We start from the raw sequence: 26,331 nt of genomic DNA, 5'->3' as shown, positions 1-26,331 counted from the left end.
TGTTTCAGTGTTAATTAAAATTTCAGGTGGGGAAAAAAATAGAATCTTGACTCCTACTTCATGCTATGCCCAAAAATCAATCCCAGATAGAACATCAATCTAAATTTGAGAGGCAAAATAATATCTCTTTTAAAATAAAGTGCAGGAGAACATCTTTAGATATTTTGAATGTTCTTCTACACTTTATACTTTCAGGGTTTGCAAGGATATTCTAAACATCACGTAAAAAGTATTAAGTTTAAAATAAACATAAATTGGACTTCACTGAAGTTAAGAATTTCTGTTGATCAAAGGAAACTGAGAGTATAAGCCGTAACTCGGAAGGTTATATTTGAAGTGCATTTATCTCTCAAAGAACTCAAATTCAAAATATTGAATTCCTATAAGTTATAAAAAGGACAAGCCATCCAACTAAAAATTAGCAGAAACTTATATAGGTAGTTCACAAAAGAGCATAGCCATGGCCAGGAAGCACATGAAAATGTTCTCAATACCATCAATCATCAGAAAATGCACCATAAAGCCACCAGAATGGCAAACAACAATAATGTATGAGAATACTAAATGTTGGTAAGGACATGGAACATCAACATTCTCAAACATCATTGGTTAAAATACCCACTTTGAAAAAGTAAAGAAGTATTTTCTAAAGCTTAAAGAAATAGTAGCACACTATAGAGATATATCTTATTGATAGTGCTTAGAAAAGAAATCATACACAAAAGAGTACTCACTTGCATGATTTAAAGTGCATGAACATTCAAGAACAGCCAACACTAATTTATGCTGATAGAGGTCTCTACTGACGCTATTTGTTTCCCTTTAGAGTTGGTATTCACCAGGAGTGTTTGAAATCCAGGAAATGTTTGATAACTTTTTCTCGATGAGAATTATGCAAGTATATATACAGATTAAAATTTCATAAAGCTGTATCCCTTAATATTTATGTATTATGTTATATGAATGCTTTTGCCTTTACTAAAATATGAGAATATTTTTTAATTTCTATAATGCAAAGTTATGACTATCTAAAAGCTAGAGAAAAGATGTGTAACATAATATTATTAACATTAATGAGCTTTTACAAAAAACATTTTCCAGAGTATAAATATGAATATACAAATCAATAAGGAATTCACAAATGACATGCAAATTATCCAGACATATGTGGAAAGCTACTTAATCTCACTAATAGCAAAATAATTCTAAGGCAGGGTCCAAAAATATTTTTTGGTGAGAGGAATGGCAAAAGTGAAAAAAAAAAAGGATTATTTGTCAGGTTAGTTAGTGTTTAAGACAAATACTTACTTATGTTTTTAATTAAGGTTGTAAATTTTCACAACCTTATGAGGTAATCTGCTGTTATGTTTTAGTGTAATCATTCCCATATGTATTAAAATATAAAATGACCATTTCAACCCATCTAACTTCTATTGATTTAGGTTAGCGAAATAATTATAATTAACAACAGCACTGCATATTAATATAGTTTAGTATACACAAGGCACAGTTATTCATTCATTCATTCAACAAATATGGAACAACTACTAAGTACCAGATGCTGGAAAAACAGTAGTGTTTTCTATGACAGAGCCTCATTTGATCCTCATCATGAATCTGTAATATCATCATCATCATGATTTTAAATTCAAGGTAACTATAGTTTAGAGACATAAAAAGTTATTTCAGGTGACATGGCTAGTAAGCAGAGAGATAGGACATGAAAACTGACACCAAAGTAAAAGATCTTAAGGAACTGCACAGACAATTGCTCAGATGCATATAAATGTGTATGCATAATAGATATAGACACAAATATAATATATAAATATATATATATTTAGTGTTTTCTATCAGATAACTGCTAATAATTTTGAATAAGTAGAAGTAATCTAAATGTTCATTAATAGGATTGTGTTTAAAAAGTTTTGGTTACAGCTATACAACTGTGCACAGTGCAGTCATTTTAAATGAGAAGGCATATTTACATGTTTCTCATAACATTTGGAGGGGAAGTATTTATTTTTAGAGGGCTCAAAGAAAGCATATGTATGATAATTTCATTTTTGGAAAATTATTATATTTATAACCATATCTCTAGCTATATGTACAAAAATGGTGGAAGGTTATAACAAAATTAACTATCTCTATCTATAAAGGTCAAAAAAAGGAAAATGCTTCCTATTTTGTAGAGTTTAATGTTGTTTAGTTTTTCTCATAATGATCATTTACTGTTTAATAATATAAAGCAATTAATATTCCCATTTTAAAGTATAGGCAATTTTGTAGATCAATGTGCTAGTTACTGCAAGAGAATTCTAAATTCAGCTTCTGTTCTTTTCAGGATATGACACTATCTTCTTAAAACTATATGGCCTATTTTCAGGGTGGAAAGATATGAACACTATCAATCTAGTTTATTCCATGTTGACTATTATTTTCCAGCTTCTATCTAATATTCTAAGTTCTACTTTAACAATAGTCATACAATAAAATCCAAACCATAAAAAGGAGGAAGAAAATACAGCTAAAGAAGAAATACAGATGGCCAATAGGCACATGAAAATGTGCTCAAATCTCTAATTTTTAGAGAAATGAAAATCAAAACTACAATGAGTTACCACCTCATACCAGTCAGAATGGCCACCAATTAAAAAAATCTATAAATAGCAAACGCTGAAGAGGGTGTGGAGAAAAGGGCACCCTCCAACAGTGTTGTTGTGAGTGGAAATTGGTGCAGCCACTGTGCAAAATGGTTTGGAGGTTCCTCAGAAAATCAAAACCAGAATTACCATATGATCGAGCAATCCCACTCCTGGTCATATATCCAGACAAAATACAATTCAGCAAGATATATGTACCTCTATGTTCATAGCAGCATTATTCACAACAGCCAAGACATGGAAACAAAACGCCCATCAACAGATGAATGGTTAAAGAAGATGTGGTACATATATACAAGGGAATACTACTCCACCATACAAAAGAATGAAATAATGTCACTTGCAGCAACATCAATGCAACTAGATTATCTGAAGTCAGAGAAAGACAAATGCCATGAAATATCACTTATATGTGGAATCTAAAATGTAACACAAATGAACCTATCTATGAAACAGAAACAAAATCAGTAACACAGAGAACAGACTGGTGGTTGCCAAGGGGGAGGGGAGTGGGAGAGAGGTGGATTGGGAATCTAGGGTTAGAAGATGCAAACTGGTATATATAGAATGGATAAATGACAAGATTCTACTGTATAGCAAACGGAAATATATTCAATATCCTATGATAACTATAATGGAAAAAAATATGAAAAAGAATGAATTATATGTATATGTATATATATATATAACCAAGTCACTCTGCAGTAGAACAGAAATGAATACAACACTGTAACTCAATTTTACTTCAATAAAAATAAATTTTAAAAATATAGTTTATTACATATTGTTCTTACTTTGAAAAAATAATGATAAAACATTTTAAAGATTCTCTGATATAGTGGGTTGAATAATGGCCTTCAACAAATAAGACTAAATGCAATTGTGACTTTATTCGGAAAAAGAATCTTTGCAGATGTAATTAAGGATGTTGATATGAGAAAATACTGGATTAGTGTCTTTGAAAGAGAAGAGAAGGGGAGAAGGCCAGGTGAAGATGGAGGCAAAGACTGAAGTTACGTATTAACAGCTACAAGCCAAGGAACACTAAGTATTGCTAGATGCCACCAGAAAGAGAGAGGTATGGAATGAACTCCCCCTCAGAACTTCCAGAAGAAGCTAACACTGAGACCTTGATTTCAGACTTCTACCCTCCAGAATCATGGGGGAATGAAATCTGCTTTATTAAACTGTCACCCAATTGGTGCCAATGTATTACAGAAGCCCTAGGAAACAAATACATCTGGGTATTTTAAAATCTTTTGACACATTTTTCAAGGAACAATGTAATTAAATAAAACAAATAATTTTCTGAAATCTCAACTTACCATTTAAGCTCTGTCCTATTTGCATAGTACCAGAGGCAAAATCTATAACTGAACCACTTAGAGTTCTTGCATCAAAAGCTGCATTATCCTTTTCCAAACCATTGATGAAGAAACTGATTTTTGTCTGATGTACCTGTAAGAAATTATCACCATTATTATTTTAATTGCATAAGCTTTTATTTTATAATAACTGCCTTTAGCAGGCTTTCTCAAGTTAATTTCCCACTTCTCCACTTCCTTCAGTTGGAAAGACTAGGAATTTATTTTAATGGTCCAATGATATATCTTATGTTTGTATATCTAGAGATAAAACTATATATAATAATTCTGTGCTGGATCATATATACCAGGGTATTCACAGGTATGCATAACTGTTTGTCCCATATATTTCACAGCTCTGTCTTCCATGTCTTCATAAGTTGTTCTGGAAACACTGCTTCTTTAGCTACTAGTTAAATTTGTTACAGTTATATTTTGAAATAAACAGAAATGAATGCAAAAGGCAAAAATATTCAAAACCAGATACACCAGAAATGTATTACTTATGAATATAATTCAATTTAGGTTGCTAACACAAAGACTCCTTATCAACATTTATTTTCTTAGGTGTTGGTATCCAGTTGGTAATTTTCACCTGCACTTCTCCAATACAGAATAACAAAAATCTGCTGATCATAGTCTAGGCTAATTAATCAGGTACCCCTAACAACCCTCTACACCAGAGGTCAACAAGCTTCTTCTGTAAACAGATAAATACTTTTTATTTGTATGCCAAATGATATGATATTGTGATCTAAATGGTTCAGGTCACAACTGCTCAACTCTGCTGTAATAGGAAAGCAGCCACAAACAATACATATATGAATGGGCACAAATATGTTCCAGCAAAATGTTTATAAAAATAGGTGGCCAGCCAGGTTTGTACCATGAGCTATAGTTTGACTACCCCTGGATTATATCATAAAAAGTTACACAGGAGGGATGGGATGAGGAGGGAGGTGGGAGGGAGGTTCTGGAAGGGGAATACATGTATACCCATGGTGGATTCATGTCAATGTATGGCAAAACAAATACAATATTGTAAAGTTAAAAAATAGATAAATAAACTAATTTAAAATAATATAAATAAATAAATAAATAAAATAAACTTGAGAGAAGGAAAAAAAAGTTACACAGATTACTTCATTGAGAGAAATGTAATATCGTGTAGTTGAAGTTTGATGCTAACATCTTAAATAAAAATATCAAATATAGCATTCAAAATGAAATTATATTAAAACAGCCTTGCAAAAATTAATGAAAATAAATAACTACCCTCCAATATTTTTAAATCATGTGAACAATTGCCTTAGGAACTCTTTTCAAAGTCCCCATCCTAAAAAAAATTACACACGCACACACACACACACACTTGGCAATTACAAAAATTTCTTGGCAATATCAATATATCAGTTCTTCAAAAACTTATTCAGTTTGGCTTTTTTCCTCTCTATCCAACCTGCTTTCATTTAAAACCATATTTTTTCCTAAATGCCTCGACCCTGTGTTCCATTTGACTTAATTATAAAACAAAGCTTTAACATAAAGACCAAAAATCACACACTAGCTCCTCATGGATCTGGATATATACCCTTCTGTTGCTTTTTTTTTGCATGCCATTTTTTACAGCCTGTTACTGTCATTTGGTGTTTGACTGTTATCATTATAAAAGATACAGGCTTTTCTACTTTGTTATTTGTAGCATTATCTCATGTTTTACAACATCTCTGCGCAACATGCAGGCACATGAAATATAACTCGTGGAAAGTTCTCGAAGGTATTAATGCATAAAAAAGAATGTGGTTCCATCTCTACTGTCTTTACCCAGCCAAAAGCTGATGAACAGCCAATTTTCCTTTATCACATTAGCGCAGCCATGAGGGAAACACATTTGTTCTAGTCAGCTCCACTAAAGATACTATTACCAATCTAACATATACATGTTTTATATCAGCAGTATTCTCAGAGCATGAGAGAGCCAACAATATATTAACACTAGCATGACAGTTTATTTAAGAAAAGAAAATTGTCTCTGTAGAGGGACAGAAGTTAGAAATGTATGGCTAAAGCTCAGTGTCACTGGTCTAATAACGGTAATAATTCTTTGGCTTTCTTTATAGCAGGTAACACTCCTGTGACAGTTCTGTCATATCATTCAAATAAAAATGTTGTCTTTTACAAGTTTAAGTGCACCTTTATTTTGAGTCAGATAGAAAGCATGCTTTTGATTTTCTGTATTCACTGTATTGTATCTGTAGTCAAGAGTTCAGGACCTTCTTTTCTTTTTTTTATCAACTCATCACATATTTACTTAGTAGAAGGATTCAGTGCCACTTGCAGTGAATTCCAGAAGAATGTTTGCACTTTGTTGGTACTTAAAAAATGATTAATGATGATCTCAAGTCACTCTTGCCTGTTGTTGCCTCTCCCCTACCCACCACCAGCCACTTTTCTATAAATAAGATTAAATCCTCTTTGGTGTTCTGTATCATGTTTTATATTCCAAGATTCTCTAAACTACTTTGCAATTCAGGTCTGGGGCCCCATCACACTGAAACTGTGACCATGATGGTGGCTCTTTGCCATAGCTCATCCTGATGACCCCCTTGCCAGTTATTTAAGGGAATAGGAATATATACGATGGAATTTCTGATCTGTAAAAAGAAAGCCTTCTGCTCAAGTGAACTTCCTCTCTATCTTTCTCCACCTCTCTAAGGATTAGAGGAGTTTGGACATGTTTATTGGAGTGGCTTGAAGGAATGAATTGGCAAAACTAGTAGCAGCTGTAGAAAAGCTTTATGCCCTCACAAGATCCCCAAAAACATTTTAGAAAGAAGATACAAGGGAGCATGTCATTCTCTAGCCTTCATTCTGTCAGGCCTTCAAATTTTACGTTATTGATTTTTTTTGGAGGGGGGTCAAATTTGTGTCTCTGTGATAGGATGTACTCATTCCTTTGAGCTCCAGAGTATATTAGACTTAAAAAAAAAATAGTAGAATTACTCACCATTCTCATGCCTGATTAGAGAGGAGCATGATTCAAAATTCTAGAAAATCATACAACAGCTGAGAGGCTACCAAGGGAAAAAATACAACCAGCACCCACCACCACCACCCCGCCCCGTAATTATGTACAATCTCTTGTTTCACTGAAATGCCAGATTTCTGTTGCTTTTCTACTTAGGCTGGCTGCTACTGCTACCACCACCACCATCAACAACAACAACAACACACAAAAAAATAATGCTGATTCAAGCTGGGGAAAAAATATGCAGAGTCCCTATGCTGACTTCCTCATTGGAGAAATAGTTTTGCAGTTTTTCTGTTGCCTATATCCTCCTAATTTCAATTTAATTCAGCACAGCATGAATCCAGAATCTACAGTGGCCCTGTAAGTTACACCAAAAAAACTAAATAAAATAAAATCACAATCCTTTTCCTCTAGGAGTTTGTATGTGTGAAAGCATAGAGTATTTTTAGTATAATAAAAGTATGTGAATCACTATAAAAGATGACAGTTGTTTTTCACTTAAATACTGAAGCTTACTGTCTTTTTCATGGAGTTGCTTCAAGAAGTTGTGCCTTAATCCATAAATGTGTGGTGTAGAACCTATTTTGGGACCTTCTTTGTGGGACCTGTCTTCCTAGAACTGACTTATGAGCCTCCCAAGAATATCATTTCAGTTCAGTTCAGTTGCTCAGTTGTGTCTGACTCTTTGCAACCCCGTGAACCGCAGCAAGCCAGGCCTCCCTGTCCCTCACCAACTCCCAGAGTCTACCCAAACCCATGTCCATCAAGTCGACGATGCCATCCAACCATCTCATCCTCTGTCATCCCCTTCTCCTCCTGCTCTCAATCTTTCCCAGCATCAGGGTCTTCTCAAATGAGTCAGCTCTTCGCATCAGGTGGCCAAAGTATTGGAGTTTCAGCTTCAACATCAGTCCTTCCAATGAACACCCAGGACTGATCTCCTTTAGGATGGACTGGTTGGATCTCCTTGCAGTCCAAGGGACTCTCAAGAGTCTTCTCCAACACCACAGTTCAAAAGCATCAATTCTTTGGTGCTCAGCTTTCTTTATAGTCCAACTCTCACATCCATACATGACCACTGGAAAAACCATAGCCTTGACTAGTCAGACCTTTGTCGGCAAAGTAATGTCTCTGCTTTTTAAAATGCTGTCTAGGTTGGTCATAACTTTCCTTCCAAGGAGTAAGCACCTTTTGGTTTCAGTTTCATTAATTTGATGAATCTCGTTTTAAAGCAAAACCATTTTAAGCATTTTGAAAACATCTCTCTCATAGATTTAACACAAACGATTTGGCAACAGATCTCAATTAAGATTCACTCTCAGAAGATGAGGGTGGGTGATACAAATATAAAGAACATCATCTTGAATGCTAAAGATTTCAAACAAGAAAAGAAAACTATTTTTCCCTACAGATATGAATCTGAAGGGAAAACTTTATGAAGGAAAAAGTGTTTGGACTTTCTGAAATAGAAATTGTCCTGAAATAGAATTTCTATTTCTAGGTTAAAGAAGGATTTGCATAAAAGATTCAACTATTCCATCTATAATTTTTAAGCATAAGGAAGACAGTTTATTCTGAAAACTTCATAAGGTTATTTTAAAATATCACATGTATGTTTCATCCTCTACCTGAAAGCATGTGGAATGCCACTCTGCTTACCGTCCTAAACTAAAGGTCTTCTGAGATTTTCCCTCTCTTGTTCCATCCACTTTTATTTCCAACTGGTCACCAGAGTCAACTTCACCTAAATGGTGAGATTTCCTCACTGTCTGATAATCACACAATGCTTAATTCTATTTCCGTGTTATATTTAAGCTATTTCCATATGGTAATAAACTTGCTACTGCTTTTTATTTACTTAAATTCTTAGTATTTTCAAAACATATATATCTCAAGTCCGAAATCCTACAAGGATCCTTTATTGACTCCTTTAGCATTATCAAAGTGTTCACATTTATTGAGAAGCTAGCATATTGAGCATTGTTCTAAAGTTTTCTTTTATCTTTACAACAATCCAAGACAGATTTGGTATTATCTCCAAGTAATGAAATGGAATCATACAGAATTAAATACAAAAAGGTTACATTTTTCAAAGATACATAGAGGAGTGACTGGTTCTAGAGACTGTTTTAAACAATTTTAATTAGCTACTCGCAGTTAGCATTTAGAAATAACCACCATCTATAACCACCACCCATTGAGTTACTTTGCTTTAACTCAACACAGTGATGATTCAGGTTTTATATCAATGCCTCCCATAATAAGAAGGGTAACAATCTCAATGAGCAATATAATCATTTGCCATTTTCCTGGCAGTGTTTTGAGTGCTTTACTTATAGTATCTTACCAGGTTCTCAGATCCCCCTCTGCCATGTTATTAATATTATCCCCAAAATGAGGACTCTGAGATTCACCTGCTCCACTATTCTGATTCTGCAGACTTTGGGAAACCTTTCATCTTTGAACAGCTTTTACTATTATAAATGATTGAACTGGAAGATGTCTCTTTATAAATTCAATTCTTAGGTCCCAGCTCTAATTACTGAGACCACATGAAACAAATCCAATCCCTTTTCCACACAAGAGTTCACACATATTTTTCTCCCAAGTCTTCTTCAAGATAAATGTGTTTGGCTTCTGTGGTGTTCTAAATATGACATGGCTTTGGGTCTCTCTTTTAAAATATGGCTCCAGAAATACTACAATCTCTACATGTGGCCTCTCACCAAATTGAAATAAGATTATCACCTTAATGTAATCCAAACTTGCATGCTACATTTCTGGCAATGACATCATATAGCTGAAACTGATAAATTAACTTGAGCTGACTGTTAAAGCATATCTACCCCATCCTGTACATATGCAGTTAGTTTTGTGAATCCAAGGACAGGAATTTATATTTATCCACAATATATTTCATCTTGTTAGATTCAGCCCATTGCTCCAGGCTGTCAAAATCTTTTTAGATGCTACGTCTCTCATCCAATGTATTTAACATCCTCCAAGATTTGTGTCATTTGCAAATTTGATGAGCATGCCCTACGTGCTGGGCAGAAGCTCAGTAAATACTAATTGACTGATTGACTAATAAATACTCCAAAAATAAAACCACCAACACAATGTACAGTGTTGCAATTCTAAGCAATAAAGAAAAGGCACCATTTTTAACAGATAAAATGTGTCATACAGGAATTTTTCACCTTTGCAGAGTGACCTTATTTACTAATATGGGTTTTTTATAGAATCCTATAATTATGAATAAACACACACATCTATTAAATATTTTCTATGCTACATTTATACAAACAATATGACAAAAAGAGTTGAGGTAATTATTTATGGAAAGTTCGTTTGTAGAAATTAATCACATGGGTTGCACACAAGTATTTGGAATGTGTATGTGTTCCCACTATTGGTTTAATTTACTAACTTCTTAAATCTTCCTTCTCTTCGACCATGTGAAAGATGCTGCAGGGAAATGACTTCTGACACAGCTATATTCTTCAAGATTTTCTGACTTGTTTTGTTTCTCTTTATTATCTCCCATGAGCTCACACATTTCAACACTTCTCTCCCTGGTCCCTTCTCCCTTCCTCCCTGCTCCATTCATCTCCAACCCCCTCCCCAACAGACCCCTGTATCTGACATACAGACTTCTGTTTTCCTCTATGAATAACTCAGACAAGCCAGGCTCTGGAAGTGATCCATGTCTAAGTGACTACATTTTCACCCTAAGCAGGATACTTTGGATTAACTACTCTCTCCATAACATGGCAGGATATGGCAACCCACTCCAGTATCAAGCCTGGAAAATCCCATGGACGCAGGAGCATGGTAGGCTACAGTCCATGGGGTCGCAAAGAGTCAGACACAACTGAGAGACTTCACTTTCCATGACATCTCTTGAGCTTCCTTGATGGCTCAGTGGGTAAAGAATCCACCTGCAATGCAGGAGACACAGATTTGAGCCCTGGGTTGGGAAGTTCCTCTAGAGGAAGAAATGGCAACCCACTCTAGTATTCTTGCCTGAAAAATCCCATGGACATAGGATCCTGATGAGCTACAGTCCTTGGGGTCACAAAGAGTCAGACAAGACGGAGCAACTAAGCATGTATGCATGCCATGAAACCTATTAAAGCTCTCTCTCCATATACTGCAATCTCCTAGGAACAAACCTCCAGCTTAATCAATCTCTAGAAATTTAACATAGAAATGTAAGTAATTTTCTTTGTCCTATCTTGAGTGGATATAAAACTCTCATGGCCACTACTTCCTAAACTATTACTCTATTTACTTTAAAAAGTAGCTCTTAATTCACACACACACACAATGGGAAAATGTGCTAATGGTTTGATTTATTATTGATTTCATAGGGAATGGGAATAGAGTCAGCCCATTGTCTGTAGATACTCTCTAGGAACATTTTATGCACAATTCCATATTTAAGAATGCTTTTGGTAGTGTGCATATGTTGCATAAAATAAAGTATATAAAATAAATAATAAGGAACCTATATATAGCACAGAGAACTATATCCAACATCTTGTAATAACCTACAATGGAAAAGAATCTAAATACATATATATATATATATATATATAGGTGTGTGTATATATATATATATATAGGTGTGTATTTATATACATATATGATTCACTGCTATACACTTGAAATTAACAAAACACTGCATATTAACTATACTTCAATTTATAAAAACAGATGAAAAAGAATGTTTTTGGTACACAGATGATAACAATATCCTATACTCTTAATTGTCTCAATGTGATGCTGTGAAAGTGCTACACTCGATATGCCAGCAAATTTGGAAAACTCAGCAGTGGCCACAGGACTGGAAAAGGTCAGTTTTCGTTCCAATCCCAAAGAAAGGCAATGCCAAAGAATGCTCAAACTACCACACAATTGCACTCATCTCACATGCTAGTAAAGTAATGCTCAAAATTCTCCAAGCCAGGCTTCAGCAATATGTGAACCGTGAACTTCCAGATGTTCAAGCTGGTTTTCGAAAAGGCAGAGGAACCAGAGATCAAATTGCCAATATCCGCTGGATCATCGAAAAAGCAAGAGAGTTCCAGAAAAACATCTATTTCTGCTTTATTGACTATGCCAAAGCCTTTGACTGTGTGGATCACAATAAACTGTGGAAAATTCTGAAAGAGATGGGAATACCAGACCATCTGACCTGTCTCTTGAGAAACCTGTATGCAGGTCAGGAAGCAACAGTTAGAACTGGACATGGAACAACAGGCTGGTTCCAAATAGGAAAAGGAGTCCGTCAAGGCTGTATATTGTCACCCTGCTTATTTAACTTATATGCAGAGTACATCATGAGAAACGCTGGGCTGGAAGAAACACAAGCTGGAACCAAGATTGCCGGGAGAAATATCAATAACCTCAGATATGTGGATGACACCACCCTTATGGCAGAAAGTGAAGAAGAACTAAAGAGCCTCTTGATGAAGGTGAAGGAGGAGAGTGAAAAAGTTGGCTTAAAGCTCAACATTCAGAAAACTAAGATCATGGCATCTGGTCCCATCACTCCATGGGAAATAGATGGGGAAACAGTGGAAACAGTGTCAGACTTCATTTTTTTGGGCTCCAGAATCACTGCAGATGGTGACTGCAGCCATGAAATTAAAAGACGCTTACTCCTTGGCAGGAAGGTTATGGCCAATCTAGATAGCATATTTAAAAGCAGAGACATTACTTTGCCAACAAAAGTACGTCTAGTCAAGGCTATGGTTTTTCTAGTGGTCATATATGGATGTGAGAGTTGGACGGTGAAGAAAGCTGAGCGCCGCAGAATTGATGCTTTTGAACTGTGGTGTTGGAGAAGACTCTTGAGAGACCCTTGGACTGCAAGGAGATCCAATCAATCCATCCTAAAAGAGATCAATCCTGGGTGTTCATTGGAGGGTCTGATGTTGAAGCTGAAACTCCAATACTTTGGCCACCTCATGCATTGGGTTGACTCATTGGAAAAGACCCTAATGCTGGGTAGGATTAGGGGCGGGAGAAGAAGGGGACGACAGAGGATGAGATGGTTGGATGGCATCACCAACTCGATGAACATGGGTTTGGGTAGACTCCGGGAGTTGGTGATGGACAGGGAAGCCTGGCGTGCTGCGGTTCATGGGGTCGCAGAGAGTCGGACACGAGTGAGCGACTGAACTGAACTGAACTGATCCTTAGTTATTTTTCCTATTTTATCCATACAGAACAGATAACTTCTAAAAGATTGTTAGAATTAGCTAAAAAGCACCTTAGTAACTTTTTTTTTAACATTTTCTATCCCTAAATCTGGAAGTTGTTTTTATGCCTACAATTTCCTTTCCTTAAAAAGTCAAGTTCTTATCATGTCTTCCATGTCTAGGAAGAAAACTGTTCATCATACCCTTCATATAAAACCATAACTTTCTGCTATACATTCAGTCTCTGTTGGTTATCTATTTTAAATATAGCATTGTCTACATGTCAGTTTCAAACTCCCAATCTATGCCTTTCTCCATCCTTTCCCTAATAACTATAATTTCTTTTTCTAAGTCTGTGGGTCTATTTATGTTCTGTAAGTAAATCCATTTGCATCATGCTTTAGATAACATGTGTAAATGATATCATATGGAATTTGTCTTTCTGTTTCTGACTTACTTCACTTAGTATGATAATTTCTAGGTCAATTCATGTTGTTGCAAATGGCATTAACTCATTCTTTCTTTATGGCTGAGTAGTACTCCATTGTGTATATATGCCGCATCTTGATTCATTCATCTGTCAATGGACATTTAGGTTGCTTTCATATCTTGGCTATTGTGAATAGTGCTGCTATGACCAGTGGTCTGCATGCATATTTTTGAATTAGAGTTTTCTGGATTTTTCACAAATGTAGGATCCCTGGATCATATGGGAGCTCTATTTTTAGTTTAAGGAACATCCATACTGTTTTCCATAATGTCTGCACCAATTTATGTTCCTATCAACAATGTACAATGATTCCTTTTCCTCTACATGCTCATTAGCTTTTATGATTTTTGGCTTTTTATGATGGCCATTCTGATTGGCCTAGTGATGTTCTCTACTTTCTTCAATTTATGTCTGAATTTTGCAATAAGGAGTTCATAATCTGAACCACAGCCAGCTCCTGGTCTTGTTTTTGCTGACTGTATAGAGCTCCAAAGAATATAATCAGTCTGATTTTGGTATTGACCACCTGGTGATGTCCATGTGGAGAATCTTCTCTTGCGTTGTTGGAAGAGGGTGTTTGCTAAGACCAGTGTGTTCTCTTGGCAAAACTCTGTTAGCCTTTGCCCTGCTTCATTTTGTACTCCAAGGCCAAACTTGCCTGTTACTCCAGGTATCTCTTGACTTCTACTTTTGCATTCCAGTCCCCTATGATGAAAAGGACATTTTTCTTTGATGTTAGTTGTATAAGGTCTTGTAGGTCTTCAAAGAACCATTCAACTTCAGCTTCTTTGGCATTAATGGTTGGGGTATAGACTTGGATTACTGTGATACTGAATAGTTTGCCTTGGAAACGAACAGAGATCATTCTGTCATTTTTGAGATTGCACCCAAGTACTGCATTTTGGACTCTTTTGTTGACTATGAGGGCTACTCCATTTCCTCTAATGGATTCTTGCCAACAGTAGCAGCTATAATGGTCATCTGAATCAAATTCACCCATTCCAGTCCATTTTAGTTCACTGATTCCTAAAATGTTGATGTTCACTCTTGCCATCTCTGTTTGACCGCTTCCAGTTTACCTTGATTCATGGACCTAACATTCCAGGTTCCTATGCAATATTGTTCTTTACAGCATCGCACTTTACCTTCACCACCAGACACATCCACAACTCAGCGCTGTTAATGCTTTGGCTCAGCCTCTTCATCCCTTCTGGACCTATTTCTCCACTTTTCTCCAGTAGCATATTAGACACCGACTGACCTGAGGAGTTCATCTTTCAATGTCGTACCTTTTTGCCTTTTCATACTGTTCATGTTGTTCTCAAGTCAAGAATACTGAAGTGGTTTGCAATTCCCTTCTCCAGTGGACCATGTTTTGTCAGAACTCTCTGCCATGACCCATTTGTCTTGGGTGACTCTACATGGCATAGCTCATAGTTTCAATGAGTTTGACAAGGCTGTGATCCATGTGATGTTTGGCTAGTTTTTTATAATTGTGACTTTCATTCTGTCTGCCTCTGAAGGATGAGGACAAGAGGCTTGTGGAAGCTTCCTGGTGGGATGGACTGGCTGTGGGGAAAACTAGGTCTTGCTCTGGTGGGCAGGCCATGCTCATTAAATCTTTAATCCAATTTTCTGCTGATGGGTGTAGCTGTGTTCCCTCTCTGTAGCCTGGCCTGAGGCCAAACAATGGTAGGGTTCAGTTCAGTCAGTTCAGTTGCTCAGTCATGTCTGGCTTTTTGCGATCTCAGGGACGGCAGCACGCCAGGCTTCCCTGTCCTTCACCATCTCTCAGAGCTTACTCAAACTCATGTCCATCGATTCAGTGATGCCATCCAACTGTCTCATCCTCTGTCATCCCCTTCTCCTCCCACCTTCAATCTTTCCCAGCATCAGGGTCTTTTCCAATGAGTCAGTCCTTCACATCAGGTGGCCAAAGTATTGGAGCTTCAGCTTCATCATCAGTCCTTAAAATGAATATTCAGCAGAATATTCAAGGAGAGATAAGAAAATCTTCCTCAATGATCAGTGCAAGGAGATAGAGGAAAACAGTAGAATGAGAAAGACTAGAGATCTCTTCAAGAAAATTAGAGATACCAAGGGAATATTTCATGCAAAGGTGGGCACAATAAAGGACAGAAATGGTATGGACCTAACAGAAGCAGAAGATATTAAGAAGAGGTGGCAAGAACACAGAAGAACTAAAGATCTTCATGACCCAAATAACCACGGTGGTGTGATCACTTACCTCAAGCCAGACATCCTGGAATGTGAAGTCAAGTGGGCCTTAGGAATCATCACTATGAACAAAGCTAGTGGAGGTGATGGAATTTCAACTGAGCTATTTCAAATCCTAAAAGATGATGCCGTGAAAGTGTTGCACTCAATATGCCAGCAAATCTGAAAAACTCAGCAGTGGCCACAGGTCTGCAAAAGGTCAGTTTTATGCCAATCCCAAAGAAAGGCAATGCCAAAGAATGTTCAAACTACCACAAAATCACACTCATCTCACACATTAGCAAAGTAATGCTCAAAATTCTCCAAGCCAGGCTTCAACAGTACATGAACTGTGAACTTCCAGATGTTCAAGCTGGATTTAGAAATGGCAGAGGAACCAGAGATCAAATTGCCAACATCCGTTCAATCATCAAAAAAGCAAGAGAGTTCCAGAAGAACATCTACTTTTTCTTTATTGACTATGCCAAAGCCTTTGACTGTGTGGATCACAATAAACTGTGGAAAATTCTGAAAGAGATGGGAATACCAGATCACCTGACCTGCTCCTGAGAAATTTGTATGTAGGTCAGAAAGCAACATTTAGAACTGGACATGGAACAACAGACTGGTTCTAAATCGGGAAAGGAGCATGTCAAGGCTGTATATTGTCACCCTGTTTATTTAACTTATATGCAGAGTACATCATGGGAAGTGCTGAGCTGGATGAAGCACAAGCTGGAATCAAGATTGCTGGGAGGACTATCAATAACCTTAGATATGTAGATTATATCACCCTTTTGATAGGGGTAATGGCAGTAATGGTGACCTCCTTCAAAAGGACTTATGCCAGCACACCATGGCTCACAGGACTGTTGTAATCAATTAGATTTGATAGACACAGTGCCTGAAGAACTATGGACAGAGATTAGTGAAATCAATAACAGGAGGTGGTGATCAAAACCTTTCTCAAGAAAAAGAAATGAAAAAAGGCAAAATGGTTGTCTAAGGAGTCCTTACAAATAGCTGAGAAAAGAAGTGGAAGGCAAAGAAGAGAAAGAAAGATATACCCATCTGAATGCAGAGTTCCAAAGAATAGCAAGGAGAAATAAGAAAGTCGTCCCTAGTGAACAATGCAAATAAATAGAGGAAAACAATAATAGGGGAAAGATGAGAAATCTCTTCAAGAAAATTAGAGAAGCAAGGAAACATTTCATGCAAAGATGGGCACAATACAGGAAAGAAATGCTATGGAACTAACAGAAGCAGAAGATATTAAGAAGAGGTAGAAAGAATACACAGAAGAACTATACAAAAAGGGTCAAGGAAGAGATTGTTGGATGGCATCACTGACTCAATGGACATGAGTTTGAGTAAGCTTCTGGGAGATGGTGAAAGACGGAGAAGCCTGGTGTGCTGCAGTCCACCCAGTTGCAAAGAGTCGGACGTGACTGAGTGACTGAACAACAAATTCTGACTGGTGTGAAGTGTTACCTCATTGTAATTTTTATTTGCTTTTCTCTTAATTAACAATATTGAGCAACTTTTCATGTGCCTATTGGCCATCTGTATGTTTTCTTTGGAGAAATGTCTAGTTAGGTCTTCTACTGTTTTTCGATTGCGTTGTTTGTTAACAAGTTGTATGAGTTATTTGTATATTTTGGAACATTTGTATATTTTAATCCCTTGTTAGTTGCATCATTTGTGAATATTTTCCCCCAGTCTGTAGGTTATCTTTTCATTCTGTATATGGTTTCCTTTGCTGTACAAAATCTTATGAGTTCGATTAGGTCCCATTTACTTATTTTTGCTTTTATCAACATTTACATTGCCTGGAGAGACTGATCTAAGAAAACATTGGTAAAATTTGCCTGAGAATACCTGGCTTATGTTCTCTTCTAGGAGTTTTGTCATGTTGTGTATTATATTTAAGCCTTTTAAGTCATTTTGTGTTTCTTTCTGTGTAGTTTTACGTGAATATGCATTCTATTAATCTTCATTGATTTACTGCATGTAAACCAACAGGTTCTTTTTTTTTATTAAATTAATTTTCTATTTTTTAATTTTACAATATTGTATTTATTTTGCCATACATTGACATGAGTCCACCATGGGTGTACATGTTTTTCCCTTCCAGAACCCCCCTTTCACCTCCCTCCCCATCTCATCCCTCCGGGTCATCCCAGTGCACCAGCCCCGAGCACCCTGCATCATGCATTGAACCTGGACTGGTGATTCATTTCACATATGATAATTTACATGCTCCCATGCCATTCTCCCATATCATCCCACCCTCACCCTCTCCCATGGAGTCCATAATACTGTTCTATTTATCTGTGTCTCTTTTGATGTCTTGCATACAGGGTTATCTTTACTGATTGACTAAATACCATATATATGTGTTAGTATACTGTATTGGTGTTTTTCTTTCTGGCTTACTTCACTCTGTATAATAGGCTCCAGTTTCATCCACCTCATTAGAACTGATTCGAATGTATTCTTTTTAATGGCTGAGTAATATTCCATTGTGTATATGTACCACAGCTTCCTTATCCATTTGTCTGCTGATGGGCATCTAGGCTGCTTCCATGTCCTGGCTATTACAAACAGTGCTGCGATGAACATTGGGGTACATATGTCTCTTTCAAGTCTGGTTTCCTCAGTGTGTATGCCCAGCAGTGGGATTGCTGGGTCATATGGCAGTTCTATTTCCAGTTTCTTGAGGAATCTCCACACTGTTCTCCATAGTGGCTGTACTAGTTTGCATTCCCACCAACAGTGTAAGAGGATTCCCTTTTCTCCATACCCTCTCCAGCATTTGTTGCTTGTAGTCTTTTGGATAGCAGCCTTTCTGACGGGCATGAAATGATACCTCATTGTGGTTTTGATTTGCATTTCTCTGATAATCAGTGATGTTGAGCATCTTTTCATGTGTTTGTTAGCCATCTGTATGTCTTCTTTGGAGAAGTGTCTGTTTAGTTCTTTGGCCCACTTTTTGATTGGGTCATTTATTTTTCTGGAATTGAGCTGCAGGAGTTGCTTGTATATTTTTGAGATTAATTGCTTGTCCGTTGCTTCGTTTGCTATTATTTTTGGTTCTTGCAACAAGTTGTTATTCAGTCACTAAGTCATGTCCGACTCTTTGTGACCCCATGAACTGCAGCACGCCAGACTGAGATGTTCTTCACTATATCCTTGAGTTTGTTCAGACCATGTCCACTGAGTCAGTGATGCCATCCAACCATCTCATCCTTGGTCGTTCTCTTCTCCTCTTGCCCTCTATCTTTCCCAGCATCAGGGTCTTTTCCAATAAGTTCTACAAATCCTCATTCAATCTGTTTCCTTGCTACCTCTGACTTGTCTTTCTTAGTATGTTCCTGTGCTCTCTGATCTAGCTACACTGCCCTCCTCAAGGGCTTCCCAGTTGGTGCTAATGGTAAAGAATCTGCCTTCCAATGGTGTAGGAGACACAGGAGACACAGAATCAGTCTCTGAATTGGGAAGATCTCCTGGAGGAGGAAATGGAAACCCACTCCAGTATTCTTGCCTGGAGAATCCCATGGAAAGAGAAGTCTGGCAGGCTACAGTCCACGGGGTCGCAAAGAGTCGGACACGACTGAGTGTCTAAGCACATACCCCCCTCAAACATTCCAGGCACCCATTTTCCTCAAAGCCTTCACATTTTCTGTTCCTACTCCTTGACATTATTCCTACAGATACCTGCTGGCTATTTGCCACACCTCCTTCAGATGTTTCCTTAATTTCCTTAACTATCATTTCAGCAAAATCCCTCCTAATACCCTTACTAAAACTGTAGTCCCATCCTTGCTAACCCCCTTCCCTATCAGCTATTCTCTCTGTCCACACCGAACATACTGCATATTTTATTTATTTTTCTGCTTCTTAGTCTCCTCTTCCTGCCTAGAATCTAAACTCTATAAGGAGAAGTTTGGCTTTGTTTTCTTTTGCTGTTTTGTTTACTGCTGTTACCTCATTCCCCAGAATGATAACTAGCAACTATTAGGAACTTATTAAACATTCATTGAATGAATGAAGCTTCATCTAAACTAAGGACTGAAAGATTAACTTTACTAACTTGAAAGATTAACAGAAATTAGCAAAGGCAGAAGTGGTAGAAGATAGGAAATATGTGAGTTGTAGGAATAGAAATGTCTTCCCTTGTAGCTCAATTGGTAAAGAATCTGCCTGCAGTGCAGGAGACCCGGGTTCGATTCCTAGGTCAGGAAGATCCCTGGAGAAGGAAATGGCAACCTACTCTAGTATTCTTGCCTGGAGAATTCCATGGACAGAGGAGCCTGACAGGCTACAGTCCACAGGGTTGCAAGAGTCGGACATGACTTAGCAACTAAACTACGACCACCAGGAATAGAAAAATACAAGGAAATGGAAAAGGCCTTAAACTTATCCCAAGCCTTCTATTTATACAAACCATTCTCATTCTTTTATTTTCTTTTCAATGTGTTGAATTTAAAGTCACATTTCTTACTTTTCCCCCAAATCTTTCCCAGTTTTTAAAATCTATTTAAATTATAATGATACAGTTGCATATAACTAGGTCAAATTGTGCCTGAAAATGGTGGACATCAGATTCCTGTTTATAAGTTCAGGGAGTAAGAAAAAGATGTGAAATCACTCCTGACCGAAAGTCAGAGGGTCATCATTCAATCCTTAGCATCTAGATAGATATGTAGGAAATCATTTCTGTACACAATCCAAAAACTCAACTCTGTGCCAGTATTCAACTAATATCTTAAAGATCCTGAGCAGTAATTTGTAAATTGAAATGGAGTCCTGCTCTATAAACAAAAAAGGTAAAATACCTTCTTCTGCTATGCAGGAGTTACTCCTACTAAAATCTTCAACAAAGGCAAAAGATCCCATTAATTAATTAATAGATTATTAAATTTACATTCTTGAAAGAAACACATGCTTTTCTACAAGCACCTATCTTCCAGACATTCTGTATCCTTAATTTTTGTTTTTTTTTTCCCCAGCTCCAGGAGTACTGAGCAAAATTTATTGAAAATGTGTCTCATAAACTAAATGATGAGGAGCCATTTAGGCCAAAGGAAAAATGTGAATCTTTAACCTCCTTTAGAGAATTGTATCATGAAATCTGATATGAATTGCTTTATCTTTAAAGACACTCAGAACTGAGAATAAAGTGTTCATGGTGACCCTTGTTTAAAGGTGGTGCTCTTTGCCCTAAAGCTGGTAAGATAGTAATTGTCTAAGCACTTTTTTCTTCAATCAGTAATGGAGAAGCACACACATTTAATTTGGTTTAGACAGAAAAAATGACAGCACCAAATAGGCATTTTTTTAAGGTAAGGATTATATCAGCCCTAAAACCAAAAGTAGCTATTTGTGGGTCAAATGTAGAACATTCAGTGAAGTTTCCTTTCTTTCACCCCTTTGCAACAACAACAAAGAAAAAACCTAAGATTGTGTCATCAGTTAGAGCAAAATAAATGAATGCTTTCACTATTCTCTGAAGAAATATATACTAGCAATTGGATAACCAGATTCAAGTGCTGCTCTTGAAAATAATATTCATTTTATCTTTTTACAATTCACATTTACGCAGTCCAATTCTTACATATTTCTTCCCAAACCATTTTTCCCAATGTAAGCAGCAGCTGTCAAAAAAAAAAAAAATCCTTACATTTGGTGGTGTATTTGGAATCTCTTTTCGCAAAGAGATTAAACTTCTCTAAAGGCTGACAGGCTCCAGAAACGTGAGGCCCAGAATAAAAATAATGGGTGGGAGAAATAGTCATATGTTGACTTGCCAAAAACAATGAGTTTATAATAACTTCTATAATAACTGACTTCAGTATATTTTTAGAAAGAGGAAATCAAGAGTGAAGGTGGCTATTAAAGGGTAAAACAAAAGGGAAGGGAGAGAACTGCTATGGTTATAATGGTTAATATAAAAATCAGCTTATCTATCATCTCCCACGTAATACTGTTTCAGATATTTCACTAGCGCTTTGTTATCTCCTGATACGTGTAACAATGGATGCTGTTAAGTTAGTGTACCTTCCCATTCCCTTAAGTATAACTAGGTAGTAGTTTACTCCTACCTTCTACAAATTCACCTTTGAATTATAATGTTAAAATACTCGGTTGAGCTTTTAGGACTTAATGAGGCCTTTTTTTAGTACCAGGGATGGGGATGAAGGGATGCAGTGTTTATCGTCTCTCAGACCTCACTTGTCTGTTGCCACCTCAGAGGGCCCTTTAATGTCCGAGCCGGCCTAAATGATCACTCAATAACTTTCTACCATGTTATCATATTTTAATTCTGTAGGTATAAATTTTCTCCCAAAATATTTCTGATTTGATTAGCTTTTCTCCTTTCCCCACCCATACCTCATCATGCACATACATGTGCATGCACGCGTGCATATGTGCACACATACACACACAGTAACATCAACTTCAGTCAGTCATGGCATCAGTCCCAGCACCAGCACAAAATCCTTCTAATTCAAAGAGATTTCTTTCCACAACTTTAACATAACTGTTTCTACTATCTGTGATTTTTTTCCTCATCCATTCTTTCTGTTTCCATCTCTGAAACTCCTCTTAGAAGCACGTTGGATCTGCCTGTGGACATGTTTCTATTTGCTCTAGATCAGATCCGATAACTGCAGGGCAACGGCGGGTAAGCAGGACAACTCATTTTCTCAGGGCAAGGACCCCCTTTCACCTGGGTTTCATCAGCCTGCCTTCTTCTGGCCTAGAGTCCACCCTATATGCTCCAAACTGAGGTCAGCTGTCACCGCTGCCTGATGCCTCTTGATGGGGAAGAGAGGGAGAATCTGACCCAGACTGTCACTCCAAGTGCTGCTTGCCTGTTCCTGTCCCCGGCAGTCACGGAGTCTGCTGTGCCCCCTGCCCACGGAGTCCTCCTGCCCCCAGAGTCTGTCAGCTCCAGGCTTATGACACCCATGACTCAGTTCTCTCCTCCACCACAACTTCTCTCCCCTGTATGTATTTTGAGCTGTGGTTTCTTTTGCCAACCTGGTCTCATCTGCTTTCTACTTTCCCAGATTTCTATGACACATGTTCTAATCATCGTGTTCTTTTCTATACCTCCCAATAGTAGCATTTGTGACCAGCTGCTGCTGTGTCTGAGCAGGTTAAAATGGTAAATGCCTTTCCCTAGCCAAAAAAAAGAAAAAAGAAAAACCAGTGAAGACCTGAAACACTCACTGTGAGAAATAAATGTGGGGACTGCCTAAGTAACTTACCCGAAATGCACTTGAGAGCTTCTCAAAATTTCACTTTACCATTAGGCTTTCACGCTACTTGGAATCAGTGTCTAAGTCATTTATACCATTAGACTAGCCAGATGACAGCAAGTTGTCAACAGATTTCTCAAGGATTTCTCCAAGGAACTAGAGACTTACAAGTGGGAGAAAGTGTCACTCCATCTGAATCCAACCATTACACCAATTGACCTGAAAGCTAGAAAGGTTCTGTTTCTCTAAGGAAAATAAAACAATTGAAAAGCTTGAGTATCCAATCAAACAAATTACATTTAACTCCCCAGGGGGCTACACCACTTGTGCTCAAACCAGAGTTTCGAAAGAATATCTATTCTAAAGGATAGGCTTAGCACAGACTACTGAAAAGGAGCAAAAAATAAAATGAATAAAATTGAAATATAATGGAACTGAGGAACTACATAGGCATAAAAGTACACTATTATTTTAAAATAATGTTACTATTAAATAACATTTTATATGAACTTGAATTCAAGCCCTGTCATTTAAAATTACATATTTATGGACTAAGAAGGGAATTGATAAAGAATTCCAGTTTTCAGGTTGTTATTAGTGATCGGCAAGAATAATTACTCTATTAATGAAATCTGCAGACAACACCCAATTGATAGGTACTGGGAAAGTCATTAAGAAACCAACCTAGAAGAAAATGCAAGAGGTTAGATTATCAGGCAGGAATGGGGTAGGAAATTTACTCTATTTAAAGGGAAGGTCATTCAGAACACACACTTTAAATAACTTATTTTTCCAAGTAGCTGAAAATGTTTGAGTACTACTCACTACCTCATATTTACTAGGCAGCAACACTGCTTCAGACAACAGACAGGATATAGAACCAGAATCGTGAAAAACCAAAAAGATCAAAAATACCAAATGCAAAAGAAAGAAGTCCCAAGAAATGCCAGAGAAAGATATTCTTTATGTGTTTTTTCCTCGACATGAAATGTGAAGAAAATGTGTATAATTTTTAAAGAAACTCCAGCTATCTTCTGGGCTATAACAGAACTCAAAAAGCTAAGTGTAAGTACATCTGTGAAGAACAAAGGATACTGTCAAATTCAGCGTGAGACAAATTGTGAGGGACAAAAAAGAGAACCACTAGTTAAAGTTACAGTATTTTTTTTGACTGATTAGAGAAAGGACAGCCATGAGCGATACAATCACCATCACTGGAAAAGACTACAAAGTGATCAACAACCATCTGAAAGAGAATTTTGTTTAAGATAATGAGGAGATTTATGTAGAATTTAGCAAAGATGTGTTTATTCATCATTTAAAAAATATATTGAGGTTTTCAGTCTATCACTTTATTTTTCTCAATACCATCATTCTTTACCAAGCTCACTCAATTCTATTTGTTTACATAGTTATTTATACTAAACATCCACTATGCAGACATTTTTCTATGTTCTTGACACACATAAATGAAGAAAGTATTTGCCTTCAACAAATTCAAAATCTACTTAATGTAAAAATCTACCTATAAATGTCTAATAAAATCTACCTGTATATAACATATTGTACAGCAAATAGGAAAAAAATGTCATAGGAGCAGAGGAGAAAAGGGAAAACAGATTCAGCATGCTTTTTACATAGGAATTTGCATTTGTGCTGGTCCCTAAAATATGTGTACAAAGGAACTAGAGGTTAGTTCTAGAGGAAGAAAGATGAAAGGCAGAAGCAACTGTGAGTGAAGGCAAGGAGGAAGAATATGGATGAAAGGACAGTTTTCAGAGACTCAGGAACACTGCAGTTAAAGGTCAAGATACTTAGAAGGACAATAAGGCTACAGATCCACAATCTAAAACACTGTAAAAGGGCCTTGATAGAGTTACTAAGAGAAGGAAAACTCATGGAACATAGAGTTTCTTTAGACATGTAATCACATTTGTATTTTAGAAAGAAAACAATTTTCACTATGGAAGTTGTTTTGAAGACAGAGAGACTGAAAACACTAGGGGTAGGGGGTAGGAAGTAGGACAGTGGAGAGTAGAAAATAATTGTAATACACAACCCAAGTGTTAAGGAAGGCTCCTCTTTCTAACTCCTACTTGCAAAGCAAGTTGTGAAGAACTTTGTTCAAAACTTTAAAGTCATCTTTAGTGCTCCTCCAAACTTCCAAATTATTAATGAAACCTTTCCAGTTTTCTATGTATTTGCCTCATAAACTTGTTTCTGCCCTTAGTTTTACTTTCTGCTACATATTCAATAATCCATCAATACCTCTTATCTATATCTTCATCAGTTCAGTTCATTCACTCAGTCGTGTCCAACTCTTTACGACCCCACAGACTACTGCACACCAGGCTTCCCTGTCGATCACCAACTTCCAGAGTTTACTCAAACTTATGTCCATTGAGTCAGTGATGCCATCCAACCATCTCATCCTCTGTCGTCCCCTTCTCCTCCTGCCTTCAATCTTTCCCAGCATCAGGGTCTTTTCCAGTGAGTCCATTCTTTGCATCAGGTGGCCAAGTATCAGAGTTTCAGCTTCAGCATCAGTTCTTCCAATGAATATTCAGGACTGATTTCCTTTAGGACGGACTGGTTGGATCTCCTTGCAGTCCAAGGAACTCTCAAGAGTCTTCTCCAACACCACAGTTCAAAAGCATCAATTCTTCGGTGCTCAGCTTTCTTTATGGTCCAACTCTCACATCCATACATGACTACTGGAAAAACCATAGTTTTGATCAGATGGACCTTTGTTGGTGAAGTAATGTCTCTACTTTTTAATATGCTGCCTAGGTTGGTCATAGGTTTTCTTCTAAGGAGCAAGAGTCTTGGTTTAATTTCATGGCTGCAGTCACCATCTGCAGTGATTTCAGAGCCCAAGAAAAGAAAGTCTGTCACTGTTTCCATTGTTTCCCCATCTATTTGCCATGAAGCAATGGGACCAGATGCCATAATCTTTTTTTTTTTTGAATGTTGAGTTTTAAGCCAGCTTTTTCACTCTCCTCTAGCTTCCAAACTGATTGTCCTGTTTTCCAAATCTCTTCACTCCAACACTGGATTATGTCATCATTCATTCACTCACTCCATTCATT

At 37.1% G+C, this 26,331-nt stretch overlaps 1 protein-coding gene across 1 annotated transcript in view; it reads right to left on the bottom strand.

Annotated features, from left to right (window-relative positions):
* The window catches only part of USH2A (usherin), a 901,466-nt gene that overhangs the window by 836,754 nt on the left and 38,381 nt on the right, over positions 1-26,331 (bottom strand). Inside the window, exon 3 of the mRNA XM_081491700.1 lies at positions 3,989-4,121. Within this exon, the coding sequence (XP_081347826.1) occupies positions 3,989-4,121 (133 nt within the window). The remainder of the gene's footprint in view (positions 1-3,988; positions 4,122-26,331) is intronic.

The sequence above is a fragment of the Giraffa tippelskirchi genome, chromosome 5, assembly GCF_054371585.1.
Source record: "Giraffa tippelskirchi isolate mGirTip1 chromosome 5, T2T-mGirTip1v1.2.pri, whole genome shotgun sequence".
Classification (NCBI taxonomy): Eukaryota; Metazoa; Chordata; class Mammalia; order Artiodactyla; family Giraffidae; genus Giraffa; species Giraffa tippelskirchi.
This window is presented reverse-complemented; position numbering and strand designations above follow the sequence as displayed.